We start from the raw sequence: 17,253 nt of genomic DNA on the forward strand, positions 1-17,253 counted from the left end.
GAGGGGCCAGCGACACCACATTCCGCCCACTGTCAGAGGTCCCAGTGCGGCTAACATGCTAAAGCACGTGGCGCCGTCCGATACAAAATGGACCGTAATGTCCTGTTCAAAACTAAAGGTGACTGTCATCCGCGGTGTGGCTCACAGTCAGGGAAATATGGGCAGAAGAGGAGGTTGCAACTCTTTGCCGGGGTGGGGGAAACGAAACACAGGAACATGTCGAGAAAGAGGCGCATGTGTAGTAATATTCCTCCCCTCTCCATTCAGTAGTGCCCCCTCCCATCCTGTGCACTGTGGAGCATTTCTAGTGCCGGACCACCAAGTACCCGGGAAGCAGCGTGATCGGGCCACTGCGGGGGAAAATAAATCTTTTTTTTTTCAACCCAGACATGGATTGTTAAATGTGTTCTATCTCGATTTTATTTTTTTATCTTGTGTTTTTGCCCGGTTTTTAACCTGCTCAATGTCTCTCATCAGTTTTTAACCTAAACAAAATGAGGATTTCTAGTGATCAGTTTCTATTGATATTCTCGGGCTTATGGGGACTGACAATGGGTGCTTTCCCAAGCAGCGTTCAGATAGGTAAGTAACATTCTGCCAAATAAAACTGTGATGCACATGACAATTGTTTGTTGAAACGATCTGTCCTCAGCGTTGGTCTTTTTTTGTGGTCACATCAGACCTCGGGACCACTCCGAGTGAGCAATGTAGAAGTGAAAAAAAACGAATAAAATACATCTTCTTTATTCCTAGTTAAAACATGTACGCGTGTATTCCGTTGGCACTGTGTGTTTTGCGCCGTGCACATGCAAGGAGACTACGCTTGTTGGCGTAAGGCGATAATATTCCAGCATGCACGGAGATGTTTGAAAGCGCCACTGCAGCAAGACCAGAGCTCCGTGCAGAGGGAGCAATCCGATGTGGGGCTGTCTGGAGAGAAAAAAAAAGTGTGTAGTCGGAATGCACAGTGGATGTAGGGACTGTTTGGCTGTCATAGACCGTATCCCATCCGCACTACCGCTTGAATAAATGCACCAAAACCCCGCGTCTTAAAGCCACCGTCCCGGGGCTCGCTATGTAATGCACAGTTCAAACAGTAGTATATGTCATTATTCTTTCTTTCTTTTTTTACCGATGTTGTAGGGCTGCCTACCATGGGGTAAAATGCGGATGAATTGTGGCGTTTGCTCCACTGACGGATAGGCGATTGATTTGTAGTGAAGTTGATGCCCGTCATAACGAATTAAGCTGATAAGGTTGAAGGGATACAGCAGGGGGAAAGCCCACCTCCACCACCACCTCTGTTGTTGCTGCTTAACGTGTACACTTATTTAAAACAAGAAGGCAGAATCCCTCTGTTATTCAAGAAATTGCTCAGTTGTTAAAATTACCAATTTCTGTGAGTGTTGAATCTAAAAGTATTAATAACTAGTTTTGATGACACCATGGTTTTCATAATTATATATACATTGGCATGGGAGACTAATACCATTCCTTCCTGCAGCATGATTGGCCACTACATCAAGTGTCGTCTCATTTCCTCTTTCCATTACATCACTTCACCATTACTTAACCATACATTTACACAGGAAAAAAAAGCATTCAAGCAAGACGAAATAGGATAGCTAAACTGGTAAACTGTAGACCTACACTGGCAACAGTAAAGATAAGATACGGTCACTGAAACTAGTTTCCTAAAAAAGCAAGTTTGGTCATAATCATAGATAAAAATGAATACTCCTCCCCACACAAGGGATTCTCTCCCGAGAGGCCAGAGGTCTCTGAATACATATTTGACCTGTGATTATGATTGGCCTGAGAGTCATCTTTTGGACAATGGGGTAGGACGTTGCGTGATTTTGAGCGATTCATCTATTGAGCAGTGTCAGCATCACACAAGAAGACACCAAGCCCTGAGTAGATGCTCTTTCTCAACCTTGCCTGTCGAGACTCCCTAACGCCTACCTTGGTAGATCTGTTCTTAAGCTGTCCTGGCCTTGATCTGTAGCGTACTGGAGCTTCACATAAAACACCTTGAACATGTACAGTAAATGTCTGACTCTGTGCTTTACTATCCCAATTAGTGAGCGTTTCCAATTGCTTCTTTTTTTTTGCTCAGAACATCCAAAAACCAGGAACTGTTTCTTTCTCTCTGTATAATCTAATCAGAAGTTCAATATAACAATATACAATATGATATAAAAAGAGACAATATAAAAGAGCCATTGGTGGGTGGGGGTGGGGGTGGGGGTGGGTGGTTGTTCTATTTCCACTGACGTAGAACCGTTTGGTTAAGATTACTCTGCATAAACTGGCATAAGCCCTGCAAGGTATAAGATAAATCGGGCGGGGGGGGGGGGGGGGGGGGTGCTGTCTTGTGACGTAGATAGAGACTTCTCTGGCTCTGCTTGGCTGCTTTAATGAACAGGACCCATGCTGCACAGGATTATTTTTCCGTTGCCCAGGGTCATTTTTCTGGGAGGATGAGAAAGATTGCTTCCAAGGTTAAGTCGTTCCTCTACCAGCCTTTTTACTTACTGTAAATACAGCTGTCGAGAGTTTTGTTTTACTAAACATTATGCTGTGTTTCAGCGGCGCAGATTGTGCCTTATTTCACACACTCTCTTGGAACGACTCCAACGCGGGGACATCAGCCTAGACTTTGCTACTTCCTGGCGTGGCAGACATTGTTAGCAATGTCAACATTTGTAAGCGCAGCATGTGCCAATTCTCATTACGTGCGGTGTCAGTGTTGTTCCCCTCTGTGTGTATACATCTATTTACCATTGGTGCTTTCACTAGGTCTGGTGGACTATTTACCTTATCTCCTCATTTAGCAGACATTTGTATCCAACTCAGGTTCCAGGGAATTGAGATACAGGACATGAAGTAGCAGGTAAGGGCGGGTTAGGCATCTTATCAAGGGATCACCTGCATTTGGCCTGCAGGTAGACTGCAGACACTGAGGATCAAACGCCGTACCTTTCGCAGTGGACATGTTGGAACCCCTGAACCATATCTCTCTCTCTCTCTCTCTCTCTCTCTCTCTCTCTCTCTCTCTCTCTCTCTCTCTCTCTCTCTCTCTCTCTCTCTCTCTCTCTCTCTCTCTCTCTCTCTCTCTCTCGGCAGGGGGGCTGTTCATCCGGAACACGGATCAGGAGTACACAGCCTTCCGGCTGGCCATCTTCCTCCACAACACCAGCCCCAACGCCTCGGAAGCCCCCTTCAACCTGGTGCCTCATGTGGACAACATCGAGACGGCCAACAGCTTTGCCGTCACCAACGCCTGTGAGTCCATACCTCACACCTATCCCCCTCTCTGTCTGCCTCTGTGTCTCTCTGTCTTATCTCTTATGGTTCCTGGTGTGCTTTGCTGGAATTTGGCAGGTGATGAATGGTGGTGATTTTTCTTTGTTGCATTAAGCGATAGGAATATGGACTGTGTGTCTAGAAGGAGGAGAGCTGCCTCTAGCTGCCCTGTAGGAAAAACACGCTGGCATTGTTCAGCCATCGCTGGCTTTTATTCATGAGATGGTATGATTTTTTTTTCACAACCCTTTGACAGAATTGACATGTGACGAAAGGGGCGACAATACACCCTTTTTTTCACACGTCTTGTGTGTCAAGCATGTCCGTCAGGAAATCATCCACAACAGATTGTGTTGTATGCATGCGTTTGTGAATGTTTATCTGACACGCATGGTATGCAAGAATGATGGATGACGCGGACGCATTCAGCCAACTCAGCGCGAGAAATGGTGTTCATTTGTGCATAGAGCTCTTAGGAGCTGTGCACAGGGCAGACCGTTTGGATCAACCGCTACATGTCTCGGGGGAGGCCCCTGATGGGACAGGAGCTTCCACAGTGCCGGTAGATTTTTTAACTGAACGTGTTCGAGTAATAACCACCAATTACTCCCTGGTAGCTTCACAACCAGGACTAGAAACCATGTGACTTTTACAAACCACCTTATCTCGCATGCTCACTCTACCTCTCTCTCTCTCTCTCTCTCTCTCTCTCTCTCTCTCTCTCTCTCTCTCTCTCTCTCTCTCTCTCTCTCTCTCTCTCTCTCTCTCTCTCTCTCTCTCTCTCTCTCTCTCTCTCTCTCTCTCTCTCTCTCTCTCTCTCTCTAGGTCTCTCTTCTTCTGTCCTTTCGCTCTCACTGTTCCTCAAAAGTCAATACAGACAACCAGCCACGTGTACTATCTATAATGTGATCTGTTGCTGGAAAATCAATGCAGAGACTGAAGGGCTGTTTATTTTTAAAATGGGAGTGTGTGGGATAGGTCCGACAGCACGTTCAGCTGTCCGTGTGGGAGTGGGTGCGCACATGTGTGTGTGTTTGTGTGTGTGTGTGTGTGTGTGTCTGCATCCGGTTGCGGGATACCCATAGACGGTTCTTAGATCTTTCTCGAATTTGCATTTCCTACTATCCAAGACAGCAAGTTGCTTCAAGGAAGTTGCGGCAGGAAATAAGATTAGGGGTTTATCCTGATGCCTGGTCAAGAGACCAAAATGAATGTCCCTGATGGCCTGTTTTGACGTCTATTTTAATGTACACATGCTGTATATGCAGCATACAGCCCCCGTTCTAGCCCCTCCCACTTGCAGGGACAGGAAGGGAGCCTGCGACCCATTGATCGTCAGGGGCTGAAATCAGATCAAAATTGCACTGAACCAATCAATGGCCATGATGGCTTTAGGGCGAGCGAGGAATCTGAGAATGAAACCCAGCTGATCTTAAATCCCCCCCCCCCCCCACAGCACAATCACACTGGAGGTTAGTTACCATGCCGAGATATAGGGCCTGTTCATTGCGACGTCACTTCCCAATGACTCATAGGAACATTTGAATTACTAAAGTTATTGTTATTGTAGTTATTGTGTCGGTAGTAATGCATTTTTGGTAATTGTTTAGTAATTCCTCGTGAAAATATTTGTCATTACGGGAAGACATTGTTGTGTTTGGAATGCCAGGCGTGGCGAAACAACGTTTTCATTAGCCGAGGTTGCGGCATATTAACGTTGGCATAGGTTTTTTTACAGAACCACAACCCCTGAGAAAATGTGGTATCACCAACAAAAAAATCCCATGATGCATTGGGATGCATGATGTACAAGCCCTATAGGATCCATTAGGCGCCCGGCCGGCTGAGGGTGCAATGTAATAATGGAATGAATCAAGCACTCACAGCGACTGTCTAGTGGCCGTCGAATGGGGGGACAAATATTGTTGACTGATTCCATCCGCCCTGCCCCCAGACCAGGGTACAAACATCGGGACCCCAGAATCCGCAGCAATACGCACCTTGGCCCACGTTCCTGCTGGTGTTTTATGTATAAAGCACAGGCCTCCCCGTCCCCTTGTTCTCCAGTGGGCGAATGAGCTGCTGGACAGAGCCTGGCTGATAATGACAGAGGGAGGGGTGCCTCTGGGAGACAAGTCATTTGGCTGCCGGCGGGGGCCTTGTTATGGCCGCTGGGAGCGCTTCAACTCTTTGTCATCGGAGAGACATCTGCCAGTTGGTGGGCCCAGGGGACATCCAGGGAATCCAAACATATCGTTGTCATTACTGTTAATTGTCTGGGCTGGCACAAGGTGGCTGGGTGAAGTGGGACATGTTTCGGCGGGTGTTTCAGTGTGCCATGTGGACACCACTAAGTCTTCAACAGGATGATTTGTGTGTGTGTGTGTGTGTGTGTTGTTTGCCCTTGAATCTCGAGGAGAAGGTGAAATGGTTGTGGTTTTATATCGTCTTGTCCGGCTGGAAAGTTGTTAAGGCAGATTTTCAATCAGGGCTGAGTGTGTGTTTGTGTTTGTGTTTGTGGCATATCTGTATGTGTGTAGATGTGGACAGGCCGAAGTGACGGAGAGCGATAGAACGGTTGCTGGACTGTCAGCGGATCAGTGTACACTTTAATGGAAGGCGTTTTCATGGAATTTAATTGCCTGGTTTATAAGTTGCTGAAGTACTCTTGGATAGTCTTACTGGGCACCGCCTGCTTCCACCTGTCCATAGATGCCCGGGATGTTTATGCTGAATGGCATCATATGGGAGTATTGGTTGTGGGGTGCAAGGTAGCATGACAAATCATTTGTGTTTTGTTAATAACCTCGCCTATACTTATATGGGGACCAAGATTAAAAAACAATTGAGTTGAACTGTAATCACATTGTAATTACCAAAGCACAAACACATTTAGCCTTAACAAGGCATAGTTTGAGCTACATACTCCACTACAGAAAATAGCAGGGTCAGCGGTGTGATCTCATCTTGTTGAGGTATTAAACAAATTGCTAATCAATTAGCCTGATCCTAACACCAGTGGCTGCTTTGCCAGATTGATGCTTTTGGTTGTGAATGGGAACTGCATGTGTGTGTGGGGCTGGGAATTTGACTAATTACAATGAGCAGCTGTTACGGCAAGGCATTGCACTTATTGTGTCAATCAATGAACTTACTAGCCGTCAGTCAGGAGAACCCCGGGGTCCGCTCGCTCCAGAATGACCTAATTAGTAAGAGGAAACCGCAAGGTGCCACGGTGCCATAATGGCATCTGGAAGTATTGGTAATCCATTTCTCATGACACAGGGCTTCCTTTTGTAACCAAAAACGTGTTTGTAACTCTAAGCGACTGCAGAAAAATGGAACAAAACAATTAAGGCCTAAGTGACCCCTTAAAAATAATGAGCAGGCAGGAGCTGGTGTCCGCAGTGCAGCGTACACGTATGTGGCTCCTCATTTGTAGCGCCAGCCTTTTGTGCTTAAGATTCAAACACCCTTAACCAATACGAGACTATGTTGCCTCTCTCGCTCTCGCTCTCACTCTCTCTCGCTCTCCCTCCCCCTCCCCCTTCTCGTTGTCAAGTGAGTGTGAGATGTCTGCACTACTCACCTCAGCTCTCTCAACCCTGGGTTGGGTTCCTCTCGACCAATAACAAGCAAGGACGGGTTTAATGATGGGGGAGGTGGCTTCTTCCACGAGTGGACGGCTGAAAGAGGAAAATAACGTATCCTCCAATTGTTCACCTTCTGTCCGCCTCACAACTCTGCAACAACTGCAGCTGTTATTGACGGAGTGACATCATGATCTGTGATGGGTCACTCCCATTCATGCCTGTTTTAAGGGTCTCTCTCACACACACACACACACACACACACACACACACACACACACACACACACACACACACACACACACACACACACACACACACACACACACACACACACACACACACACACACATACAGAAAAACAACTGCTTTTATTTCCATATTTTGCTCATTAGCTGTTCCTACACTGTGCATGTCTGACCTGGATATGTTAGTGTAATATGTTTCTGTGTGTGTGAAGCATGTGCATTTGTATGTGGCATCCCCAGTGTGCACCTGTGGCGTGTGTGTGTGTGTGTGTGTGTGTGTGTGTGTGTGTGTGTGTGTGTGTGTGTGTGTGTGTGTGTGTGTGTGTGTGTGTGTGTGTGTGTGTATTTACCTCTAATCTCTCTGTGCAGCGTGCTCCAGACCTCTTTAAGTCTATTATCTGCTGCCCCTCTAAGGCGCTCTGCTCATGGACTCCCGCCCTCTCTCCTCTCTCCTCTACTCCTGATGGAGCCGGTGATGCTTAGCGCAAACAGGCTGCCAGTGGGCAAACTCATTTGTTTGAAAAGACTGTGATGATGCGCCTGGTTTAAAGGAAGTGTGCACATGTGTACGTTTAGCTCCAAGAGCTTGCTTAATGGCATGCTGTAAGGAGGACGGAATAACAGGCTAATGTAGGCAGGCGTGTTGGAGGAGCGAGAGGATGAAAAGGTATCATCTGCACACTGTGCAGAAACACAAGGACGTCCGAGGGCATCTCAGCTGCCAGGACGGGGGCTTTGTGATAGAAGGGGACGTGGCGTCCTTATGTTGTTTATTCCCCCCCCCCCCCACCCCACTCCACATCAATAGCCGATACCAGCCAGCTACCTTTCAACCCCCCATCCCCCTCTCCACATTACTATCTCCACTTCCACACAAAAAAAGGAAGGATATGGACTTCCTGTTTTAGTAGGATTCACTTACTTTTAGATACAGGGGGGGTGTAACTTTGAGCTGGCTAAACGACACGAAACCCCACCACCATCTGTTGGCTTAAGCAGTATGACCTCTTTGGAATACCATCCAAGGAGTCACCTTGTTTATCACCTGGGACTATTTGCTGCACTTTGTTTAAGGGCACCTTTTCATCTTTGAAAAGAGTAATGTTCTGAAACTAAATTCAAAGCTAAATCCCTGTAGCATCAAAATGGCGACCACAATGGGTTTTTGAAATCTAAATTCCAGGTGTTAGTTCCTCTTAGACGTGAGATGTGACGGAGCATATATCTTTCATTTTATGGAATGCCCTTTTTTAATCAAGGAGGATTCTTTTTTACGATGTGTGTACGTGTGTGTGTGTACGTGTGTGTGTGTGTGTGTGTGTGTGTGTGTGTGTGTGTGTGTGTGTGTGTGTGTGTGTGTGTGTGTGTGTGTGTGTGTGTGTGTGTGTGTGTGTGTGAGTGTGTGTGTGGCCCAAGTAGTTCATCAACCCAATTTACTCAAAATGTGTAATGAATAATTTATTTAAGGAGTGGTCCTGAGAGGGAGATAAATCCTTCTTATTCCGATCGCCATGTTCTGGAGTAGAACCCAGTCCACCAACCGAATCCAACAAGTAATTCATACAAAATTCCTGGCAGGAAATGTCAGTGCTCAGACTTCTGCAGCATGCAGTTGTGTGATATCAAATGAAATGCTTTGAGGTTTATGCATACATTTCTCTCCGCTGCCCGTCAACAGCCGACCAGTCATGCAGGACATGCTTTCCACTTCCGCCTTCGTCTCCCTGTTGGTTCGGTGGTGGGGATTTAATGACACCTGGTCGCGTAACAGGAGGCTTAGGGAACATTCCTGGCAGAGCTCGGAATTGAGTTAAAAGCTACGTGCCATTTAATTAGTGCAGTGGAGGAGTGCAAGTTGTCTGGCAATAGGAAGGTTGCTGGTTCCATCCCCGGCTCCTCCTATCGCAATGTGAAGGTGTCCCTGAGCAAACCCTAACTGAACCTGAGGCATTAATTGTAAAGCGCTTTGAGTAGTTAATAGTTAAATTAACGCATTCCCTTTATATAGAAATATAAAGACGTACAAATCTAGATGATCTATTCGTGTTTTAAGAAAGGATATTAAGTATAATGCAAAATAAAGTATAATATTGCATCTTATAGTCCAAAAATATTAATATATGTATGCATTATTTGAATGTAATTTGACCTGCTACATTAATAAAGATCTCCAGCAGTAGTAGGGTACCAATGTGTGCCAACATCCAGTTTAGCTCTGTCTGTCTCTAACTCTCTCCCTCTCTCTCACTCCCTCTCTCTCTCTCACACACACACACACACACACACACACACACACACACACACACACACACACACACACACACACACACACACACACACACACACACACACACACACACACACACACACACACACACGTACACACACACACACACACACACACACACACACACACACACACACACACAGTGAGTGAGGTCAATTAGAATCCAGTATTTCGGCCTCCCCTGCTCCCTTTCCATCATGCCCCCCTCCCCCTACAATGATTATGTAAGTGCCCCCCGAGCTGTGTGTGTGTGTGTGTGTGTGTGTGTGTGTGTGTGTGTGTGTGTGTGTGTGTGTGTGTGTGTGTGTGTGTGTGTGTGTGTGTGTGTGTGTGTGTGTGTGTGAGCGCGTGTATTCGTGTGGGTTTTCCTTTATGATTTGCCCTTGTGTATTTGGGTGTGTGTCTGTCCATTTGTGTCTTTGCAATAGTTGTTTATGTCTGCTGTTCTTAGTGTTTTTGGTCCTTGAGTAATGGTGGGTACGGGTATGTCGCTTCTTGTTTTCATTGTGTACTGTTGTGCGTGTGTGCATGCGTGTTAGTGGCAGCAGTGGTTTCTGAGGTTATTTAGAGAGAGAACATGGGTTGTAGGAAAGCCTTCAAATTTCACGACAGCCTCTTGGACTGTCCAATAAACATTAGCATTCTCTGCTATCAAGTAGTGTATGGGACTGCAGTTCAGATAGATTCATTAACTAATGTTCTTTTAATTTTGTTCATACAAGGGGGAGATCTATGTCAAATATATTGCAGTTTGGCTTAATCTGTGACTCAGTATAAAACCTATACACAGTGATATCCAAATGTTGCCACGGGTTTGCAGGGCATTACAACGATATCTATTATCGCAGGACATCCAGTAAGCATGAGACACGTTGAGCTTTTTGATGTTTGCCCCGAATGGGTTTGGCCTTGTCAGCAGTTGTAACAATGAGAGCTGTTGCCAGTTGGAGTCCACTCCATTGCGATGGCTCGGCGAAAACACTCTATGGATAGATTCTGGATTGGATGTGGAAATGTATTCTCCATCAAATCTGTTGATGGACATTACATTGTCCTGAATCTGAATCAGAACTCCCAACCTTCCCCGTCTACCACAAACTGTAATAGGATCCACATTGATCATCCGTGAGTGAAGAAATTAGAGAAGCATAAACGATAGAAAAGATAGTAAGAGAGGGTATGAATCAAGATGGACGCCAGAGGGAATATTCAAACACATTTAATACATGCAACAATGGCCGTAGTGCCCAAAATCTTTTGTTCCAAATTGCTCGGTTCTGACCTTCTTAGCACTAAGAAGGCTTTGATAAGCCGGTAAAATGCAGGGCTGGAGAAAGCAAAGACAGCGCAGTAACTCAGCCAAGAGAAGCTTAGTGGACCTTCCCTCGCCAGTACTGGTGGAAGGAGCCATTATGTTTTGCAGGCCAGAGTTAATATTGTTTAACCGGCATGTCAATCGTGGCAGCGCCTGTATCTGTACGAGAACCTTAATGAAATGCTCACTCCCTCTGTCTCAATCTCTCTATATCACTCTCGTTTCTGTGTCTGTATTTGTTTGCCTCTCTCTCTCTCTCTCTCTCTCTCTCTCTCTCTCTCTCTCTCTCTCTCTCTCTCTCTCCCTCTCTCTCTCTCTCTCTCTCTCTCTCTCTCTCTCCCTCTCTCTCTCTCTCTCTCTCTCTCTCTCTCTCTCTCTCTCTCTCTCCTGCCTGCTCTAATCTAATCTAAAACAACAAGAGCGTTAGATACACAGAGCATTAGCGAGCTACATAGCTGTCTGTATGTCGTGTTGGAAGAATTTGCTGGAATTTAAACTATATTCTGAATGATGTTGTCGACCATGTTATATCGGGCATATGGTGGAGACAAGTCCACAGCTGTCACACTAAAGTTACAGTAGCTTTATTTTTTCAGGACATTCTGGCTCCTCCAGACTGCTTCTGGCTGCTCCAAAAAAACAAAAACTTGAACAGTAAATCACCATGCCAATTACATGTAAAATTATGCTCAGATAATCTACTTTGAAGGGGACTTTGCTCATTTGGCAGCAGTTGTTGGATGGGAGTTTGGAACTGTCCACCGAGTCTTGCCTCAAAGAAGGGACAGATATGGATAAAGAGCCTGTGTTCTGGGGTATTATGGCCAGTTTTTTACAGACTGCATTTGTAGCTGCAACTCCCTGCTCTTCTTTCCATTTTTTATCCAGTCTATCTTCTTCTATCATCTGGCATGTCGTTTTGGTACATTTCTGCACTGAGTTCATGGAATTTTTTTGTTTCTTGTGTTTTGTAATTTATTTTATAAATGAAGGAGGACTCTCCCACCATTTTTCACAAAAGTAAAATAGAAATATAAAATGGATGTCAAATTGTGTTTTAGATCAAATTGCTGCCTGTGAAAAAAGAGGAAAGATGTGAATGCGCCTATGTGCTGAAACAGCATTTCTGACATGCAGTATTTTTCATTCATTGTTGCTGTTATCATGGCATGCTGGCTGTCTTGCACCTATAGCACATCTAGACAACCTAGAAGGGGTAAACAGTCTGATCTTGCCCTTCAGTCAAAGGGCTTAGTGGGGGCCACCAAATCTCAACCGAGTAGCCACCAATGAACACTTTTGCGACACCTGTGCTGAAGAAATATGACAGGGTTAATCTGTGTGGTTTATCTTGGATTCAGCAGTCCTACTATGTTAAAGCAGAACTTCTGGGGGTAGACGGCAAAGATTCTGGGCCGGAAAACCAAAAACTGCAAGGGGTGGAGCTAAGCCTTGTTTCCTGTTTCATTACAGAGATATCCTGGGAGTTGATTAAGCTTTCAGAAGGGGATTTTGGAAAGTGTATTTCAACTGTCGCCAGTCTGCCTGGCTGTTGATTTGAAACCTTAGTTAATTCTGCTGGCCAAGATTGTGTTAACCTTTTGCACGTATACATAGATCCCCTCCTCCAGCCACATGACTGGTCCAAACAAATACAAAGTGAAAGAAAGTGAAACGCCCTGTTCACCGAAATTTTATCATCTTTCATCTGACTTTATCAATCTAAACTCTGATTTGTGAGACTTATCGGAACGAAATAGAGCCCATAGAGTCTTAAAGAAGAGGTTCCGGACGTATTTTATAGCAGACGTGGTCAGGGGTTTTCAGGGATTGAGCAAGAACAGACTACAATGAGCAAGTGGCATCAACGTCACGGACACACGTTTCTAACAGGAACCCACTCTGTGTCTGTGTGAAGTGCACCCTCCCGCTGGTCTCCGTCTGGGATGTGTCAGCACAGATAGACAGCGCTTAGAGTTTGGTGTTTCAGCCAGTACAAATACAGCAGATACAGGCAAATACTTGGCAAGGGTCAGTGTTAATTTAAAGGCTTTAGAAATATGGCTGTATAATGCACATAATGTTGCAGTGTAATCAGGGAGCTTCACCTGTGTTCCTGAACAGACAAGCAATCAAAAAAGGCAGTAGTAATGCGGGCAGAAAGCCAAACTCGAATTATCAATTATGAAAATAGATTAAACTAAACTTTGAAATATTGAATTGAAATGATTGCACAGATTTTAGCCAGGCAATTTCTCCTCTGTGGGCCTAGAGATTAGCGTCAAGACGATGCGAGTGAGGGAGTGTGGGTGTGTGTAAAGATGACGCACGGTTTTCATCGGCATATTGATTAAACTGAGTCTTGGCTACACAAACACTGAACACTACCAAGATAAATAGCCAGCATATTTTGTATGTTGAATGAGCCTAAGGGTCAGGGCAATTAAATAGTTTACGCTTGTAAATGGCTACACACCTCACCAAAACACTAAAGCGAACCCAAACCCCCGCAGGGGGGGGGGGGGGGGGGGGGGGCTTGATTGAGAAGCCCTTCAGTGGGAGTCGTCTCCTTGATTTGCAGCCGGTGCAGGAGGTCAAAGGTTCAGATCCATCGGAGAAGGGCTCCCTTCTCACACGAGGGGAGAGGGTGGAGGAGGAGGGGGGTTTTGCACGGTTTTCACTCACCGGGAGCTACTGTAGCTCCAGTCTTCTAGTTACTCCTCCTGATCCATCCCCACCATGGGAAGGATATAAATGGGCAACAGCTACGAGGTTGTGTAGGGGTGGCACAGTAGGGATTTCTTCTTACCTCAGTGAAAAAGGAACGTATCAGCTCGATTTGGCAGATAACCACCGCAGACCAAATTCTTTTTTTATAATCATGTTTATCGAAACCTTGTAGCATGACTTTGAACGCTGGCTTCTCAACGGTCTGGAATGGCGCCATTTATTCTTGCAAATAAGTAGTCACTCTAGATGAATTGCCCACAAAGGCGCAGGGGAAGCAATCTACAACCAGACTCACCAACTAAAGCTAGCCTTTCCAGCTAAACCTAGCTTCCCCATCTAAACCCAGCTTCACCATATACACCTAGCTTCATCATCTAAACCCATCCTCAACATCTAAACCTAGCTTCACCATCTAAACCCAGCTTCACCATCTAAACCTAACATCATCATCTAAACCCAGCTTCACCATCTAAACCTAGCTTCACCATCTAAACCCAGCTTCACCATATAAACCTAGCTCACCATAAACCCAGCTTCACCATCTAAACCCAGCTTCACCATCTAGACCTAGCTTCGACATCTAAAGCAAGCTACGCCATACGAATTGCCTCATCTCACATCGCCATGTACGCAGAATATGCCTGGAGTTCTCAAGAGCTTCATTCATTATTGTTTGTTTGTTCCTACACTTATTATATATTTCAAATGGTTAACTAAGGTTTAGATAGAAGCACATTTTACGTTTGACGATATCCCTGGCAAAACAAAACAGCTTATTGAATAAGGACAGATTAGCCTGTTCTAAAGACTGGATATTGGATAATATCATAATGATACACATTATGAGATCACTAATATTGATAATCAAAGTTTTTTTCCCTAATATCAAGGACATAGTGTGGCAATCCTAACAATATGTGAGAAACGTTGTCCATAATTTTTACCTTTATCTCTAACTAAACTCCACCTAAACAATGCAGGCCTTTAACAAATGCAGTCTTATGTTTCAAAATACCATAAATATGCTGCTCCGTAGTATAAACCGCATCTTATTAAGCATCTTTGCCCACAGCCCAAATACTTGAATTGGCCTGAAACTGTAACGAAATTGTTTAAATACTACAATAATCCTTAGGGGCCGCGAACTCACCGCATTGTCGGTCCCCTTGCTGAGTCAGCGTCCGTGAGTAATTGGAGATAATGCAAGCTTTAGTGAAACCCTGAACTTTTTGATAGATTTAGTAAACGAGGCATTTGTTTTTTTTTGCAAGTACTTCATTTAGACTCAGAGGCTTTGTACTATAGTTCATGGACTGTGAGCACATTGTTGAAAACGGTCTTTCTGGTTTTCAGTTATTTCAGTTATGAAGTGTTGCCAATGTTTACTTCTTTACAAGGTTATCTTTTACTCGCAGACCTCTCATGTAAATCAGCATATGAGCTTTGGGCTTTGGGTTTTTGACAGGCAGTTGCTTGTGCCACCGCGGCCCCTGATGTCGGAGCAAGCAATTAAAGGGGATATTATACCACCAGGTGTGGGTGTGTCTAGAGCAGTCTACCACTATCCGTCATACATCTAGTTGGACACTCCCACCTATGATGTCAGAAGAGGCAGATTTTCCTAACGGCTTGTAACAGCTTATCACACTCACACCTGGTGGTATAATATGTCACCTTCAAAGGCTCAAAGGATCCCGACTGTCGCTAGTGGAGGTTTGGCCTCCTTCTAAGATATGCTCTTAGATTTGTTGTATTTCAACACGTGACCGATACTTTTTTTCAGCCGTCAACTGCTTGGGCATTAGCACACAATAGTAGAGTGTGTTCTGTTGCAATTAAAATGTAGCTCCAACTGTTCAATTTATGCCTTTTTTTGTCTGCATACTGTGTGCGTGTTTATTTAATTGAGCTGTAAATAATTAATAATAATCGGACACGAACAAAATAAACCCCGACATGTGTAATGGACCATTCCTCCCCCCTCGCGCTCAAAACTGAATCGAAGATCAACCAAAGTTTGGTTTCTTCGGAAGCCCTTCAGCCAAAAATGATAACAAACAATATTTTATATTTCATATCATGCACCATATGCAGTCGTGTGAATTTCAAAACAAAAATAAAACCGTTGTGATGATTACCGTCATGAGCTCAACCCCCTGGTAGGAATCACAGATATCATCGCAGCCCTAGGGTTGTGTTCAATTCTGTTTGCCAAATTCATATGTATGTATTCATATTACTGCTATTATTATTATAACACTTTTGGGTACTGGGCCAGGACCCGATAAGAGTCCTCTAAGGGTAGTTGCTAACCTGAACTGCTGGGTATCCACTACTCATAAACGCCGTTTTGCGAGAATCTTCCACCTCTGTTGTTTTATGCATTGTCAAACAACGCAGGCAGCTACCACGGTGTGGAATTGCAATATGTCATAATTAGTGAACACTTGAATGATTTCAACAATCTAAGCGCCACTTCCCATCAATTCCAAATAACACACACACACACACACACACACACACACACACACACACACACACACACACACACACACACACACACACACACACACACACACACACACACACACACACAGAATCTAATCTACTCTCTGTGTAATCTGTCACCCTTCGCTGTTCCTGCGCTTTTTCCGACGATGTCTCTATCATTAGGAATGGATCATGAGGACTACATATATAGTTATTAGTCCTATCCCACACGCCATTTACCTTGTTTTTGCCTGCCTGTGTGCCTGCGTTTGCGAGCGCCCTATGAAATGGAACAGCATTGCCCCCTGATGACACGAGATCATCTGTAAATGGCCAGAGAACACCATGTGATTACCCCCTGATTGGCCAATTTGTTGCGCTTCCATCTCGTCTGATGAGCCCCATTTGAAGACAGGGGCCTTGCCTGAATGGTCAAGTCTGAGCAAAAAAATATTGATGGCAGGGTGGGGATGTAAAAGAAAACGATAGACAATCTCACACCATTAGCGTAACCTGCCAGTGCTGCGGTACAAAGATGCAGATGCTTGGACCCCGAGGGGGTTGAGGTAGCTGCAGTATTGCTTCTTGATGTTGATACAGTAAACGGGAGCATATGGACGGCTGTAAAGGCAGGCGAACGGCGGCAATAAGTGGGGCTTCAGGCCAGAGCATGCATACACTCAGTGCAACCTTGGTCGTGTATGCTTAATAATGCCGTCCAGCGTATAGTAGAACACGCACATCGCCTAGGGAGCCGCGGGACTGGAAGGAAGCGGGCGAACCACGTGGTGAAGAAAAAAACCACGTGTGGCGGTGAGGGAACACTGAGAAACCCATTCAAGCGATGCATGAAGTCACATCAAGTGTGTGCGTTTCTACATGTGAAGTCTCACCATGAAAGAAGAGCAGGCCATAATAAAATGAAAAGTGATGTAAAGGAGACGATGAGCCACGGTGCCACACACCTAAGACCCCCCTGGGGACGATCAGCCAGCTCATAGATGTAGGACGAGTCACCAAAATGAGGCGTTTTGACGTCAGTCACTAATCTGAGCTGTAGCCCAAAGGGGGGCCCATGAAAGCCTGTTAAAACACATGAGGGTCTTGACCAATTATAGCCTGACTTTGGGTCAATTATAGTCGTGTGGGTGTGTATGAGGTTGGGCGGGGGGGGCATGCGGCTGCAGCGGTGTGCATGCAAAAGCAGACCATTTCTTGATCCTGCGCCACAAAGCCTCCATCTTGTCTATTGAATGTGAAGTATTACACACACACTCACACACT

General features: G+C 45.2%; 1 protein-coding gene across 3 annotated transcripts in view; it reads left to right on the forward strand.

Annotated features, from left to right (window-relative positions):
• Positions 1–255: 255 nt before the first annotated feature.
• The window catches only part of gria4b (glutamate receptor, ionotropic, AMPA 4b), a 93,701-nt gene continuing 76,703 nt past the window's right edge, over positions 256–17,253 (forward strand). For 2 of the 3 annotated variants that reach the window (XM_030362272.1, XM_030362273.1), the window contains exons 1-2: positions 257–582; positions 3,130–3,288. In XM_030362272.1, coding sequence (XP_030218132.1) covers positions 495–582; positions 3,130–3,288 — 247 coding nt within the window. In that variant the 5' untranslated portion in view covers positions 257–494. Of the gene's footprint in view, positions 583–3,129; positions 3,289–17,253 lie in introns of all 3 variants that reach the window. The other variant, XM_030362274.1, reaches the window with a different exon arrangement.

Source organism: Gadus morhua, chromosome 7 (assembly GCF_902167405.1).
Source record: "Gadus morhua chromosome 7, gadMor3.0, whole genome shotgun sequence".
Taxonomy (NCBI): domain Eukaryota; kingdom Metazoa; phylum Chordata; class Actinopteri; order Gadiformes; family Gadidae; genus Gadus; species Gadus morhua.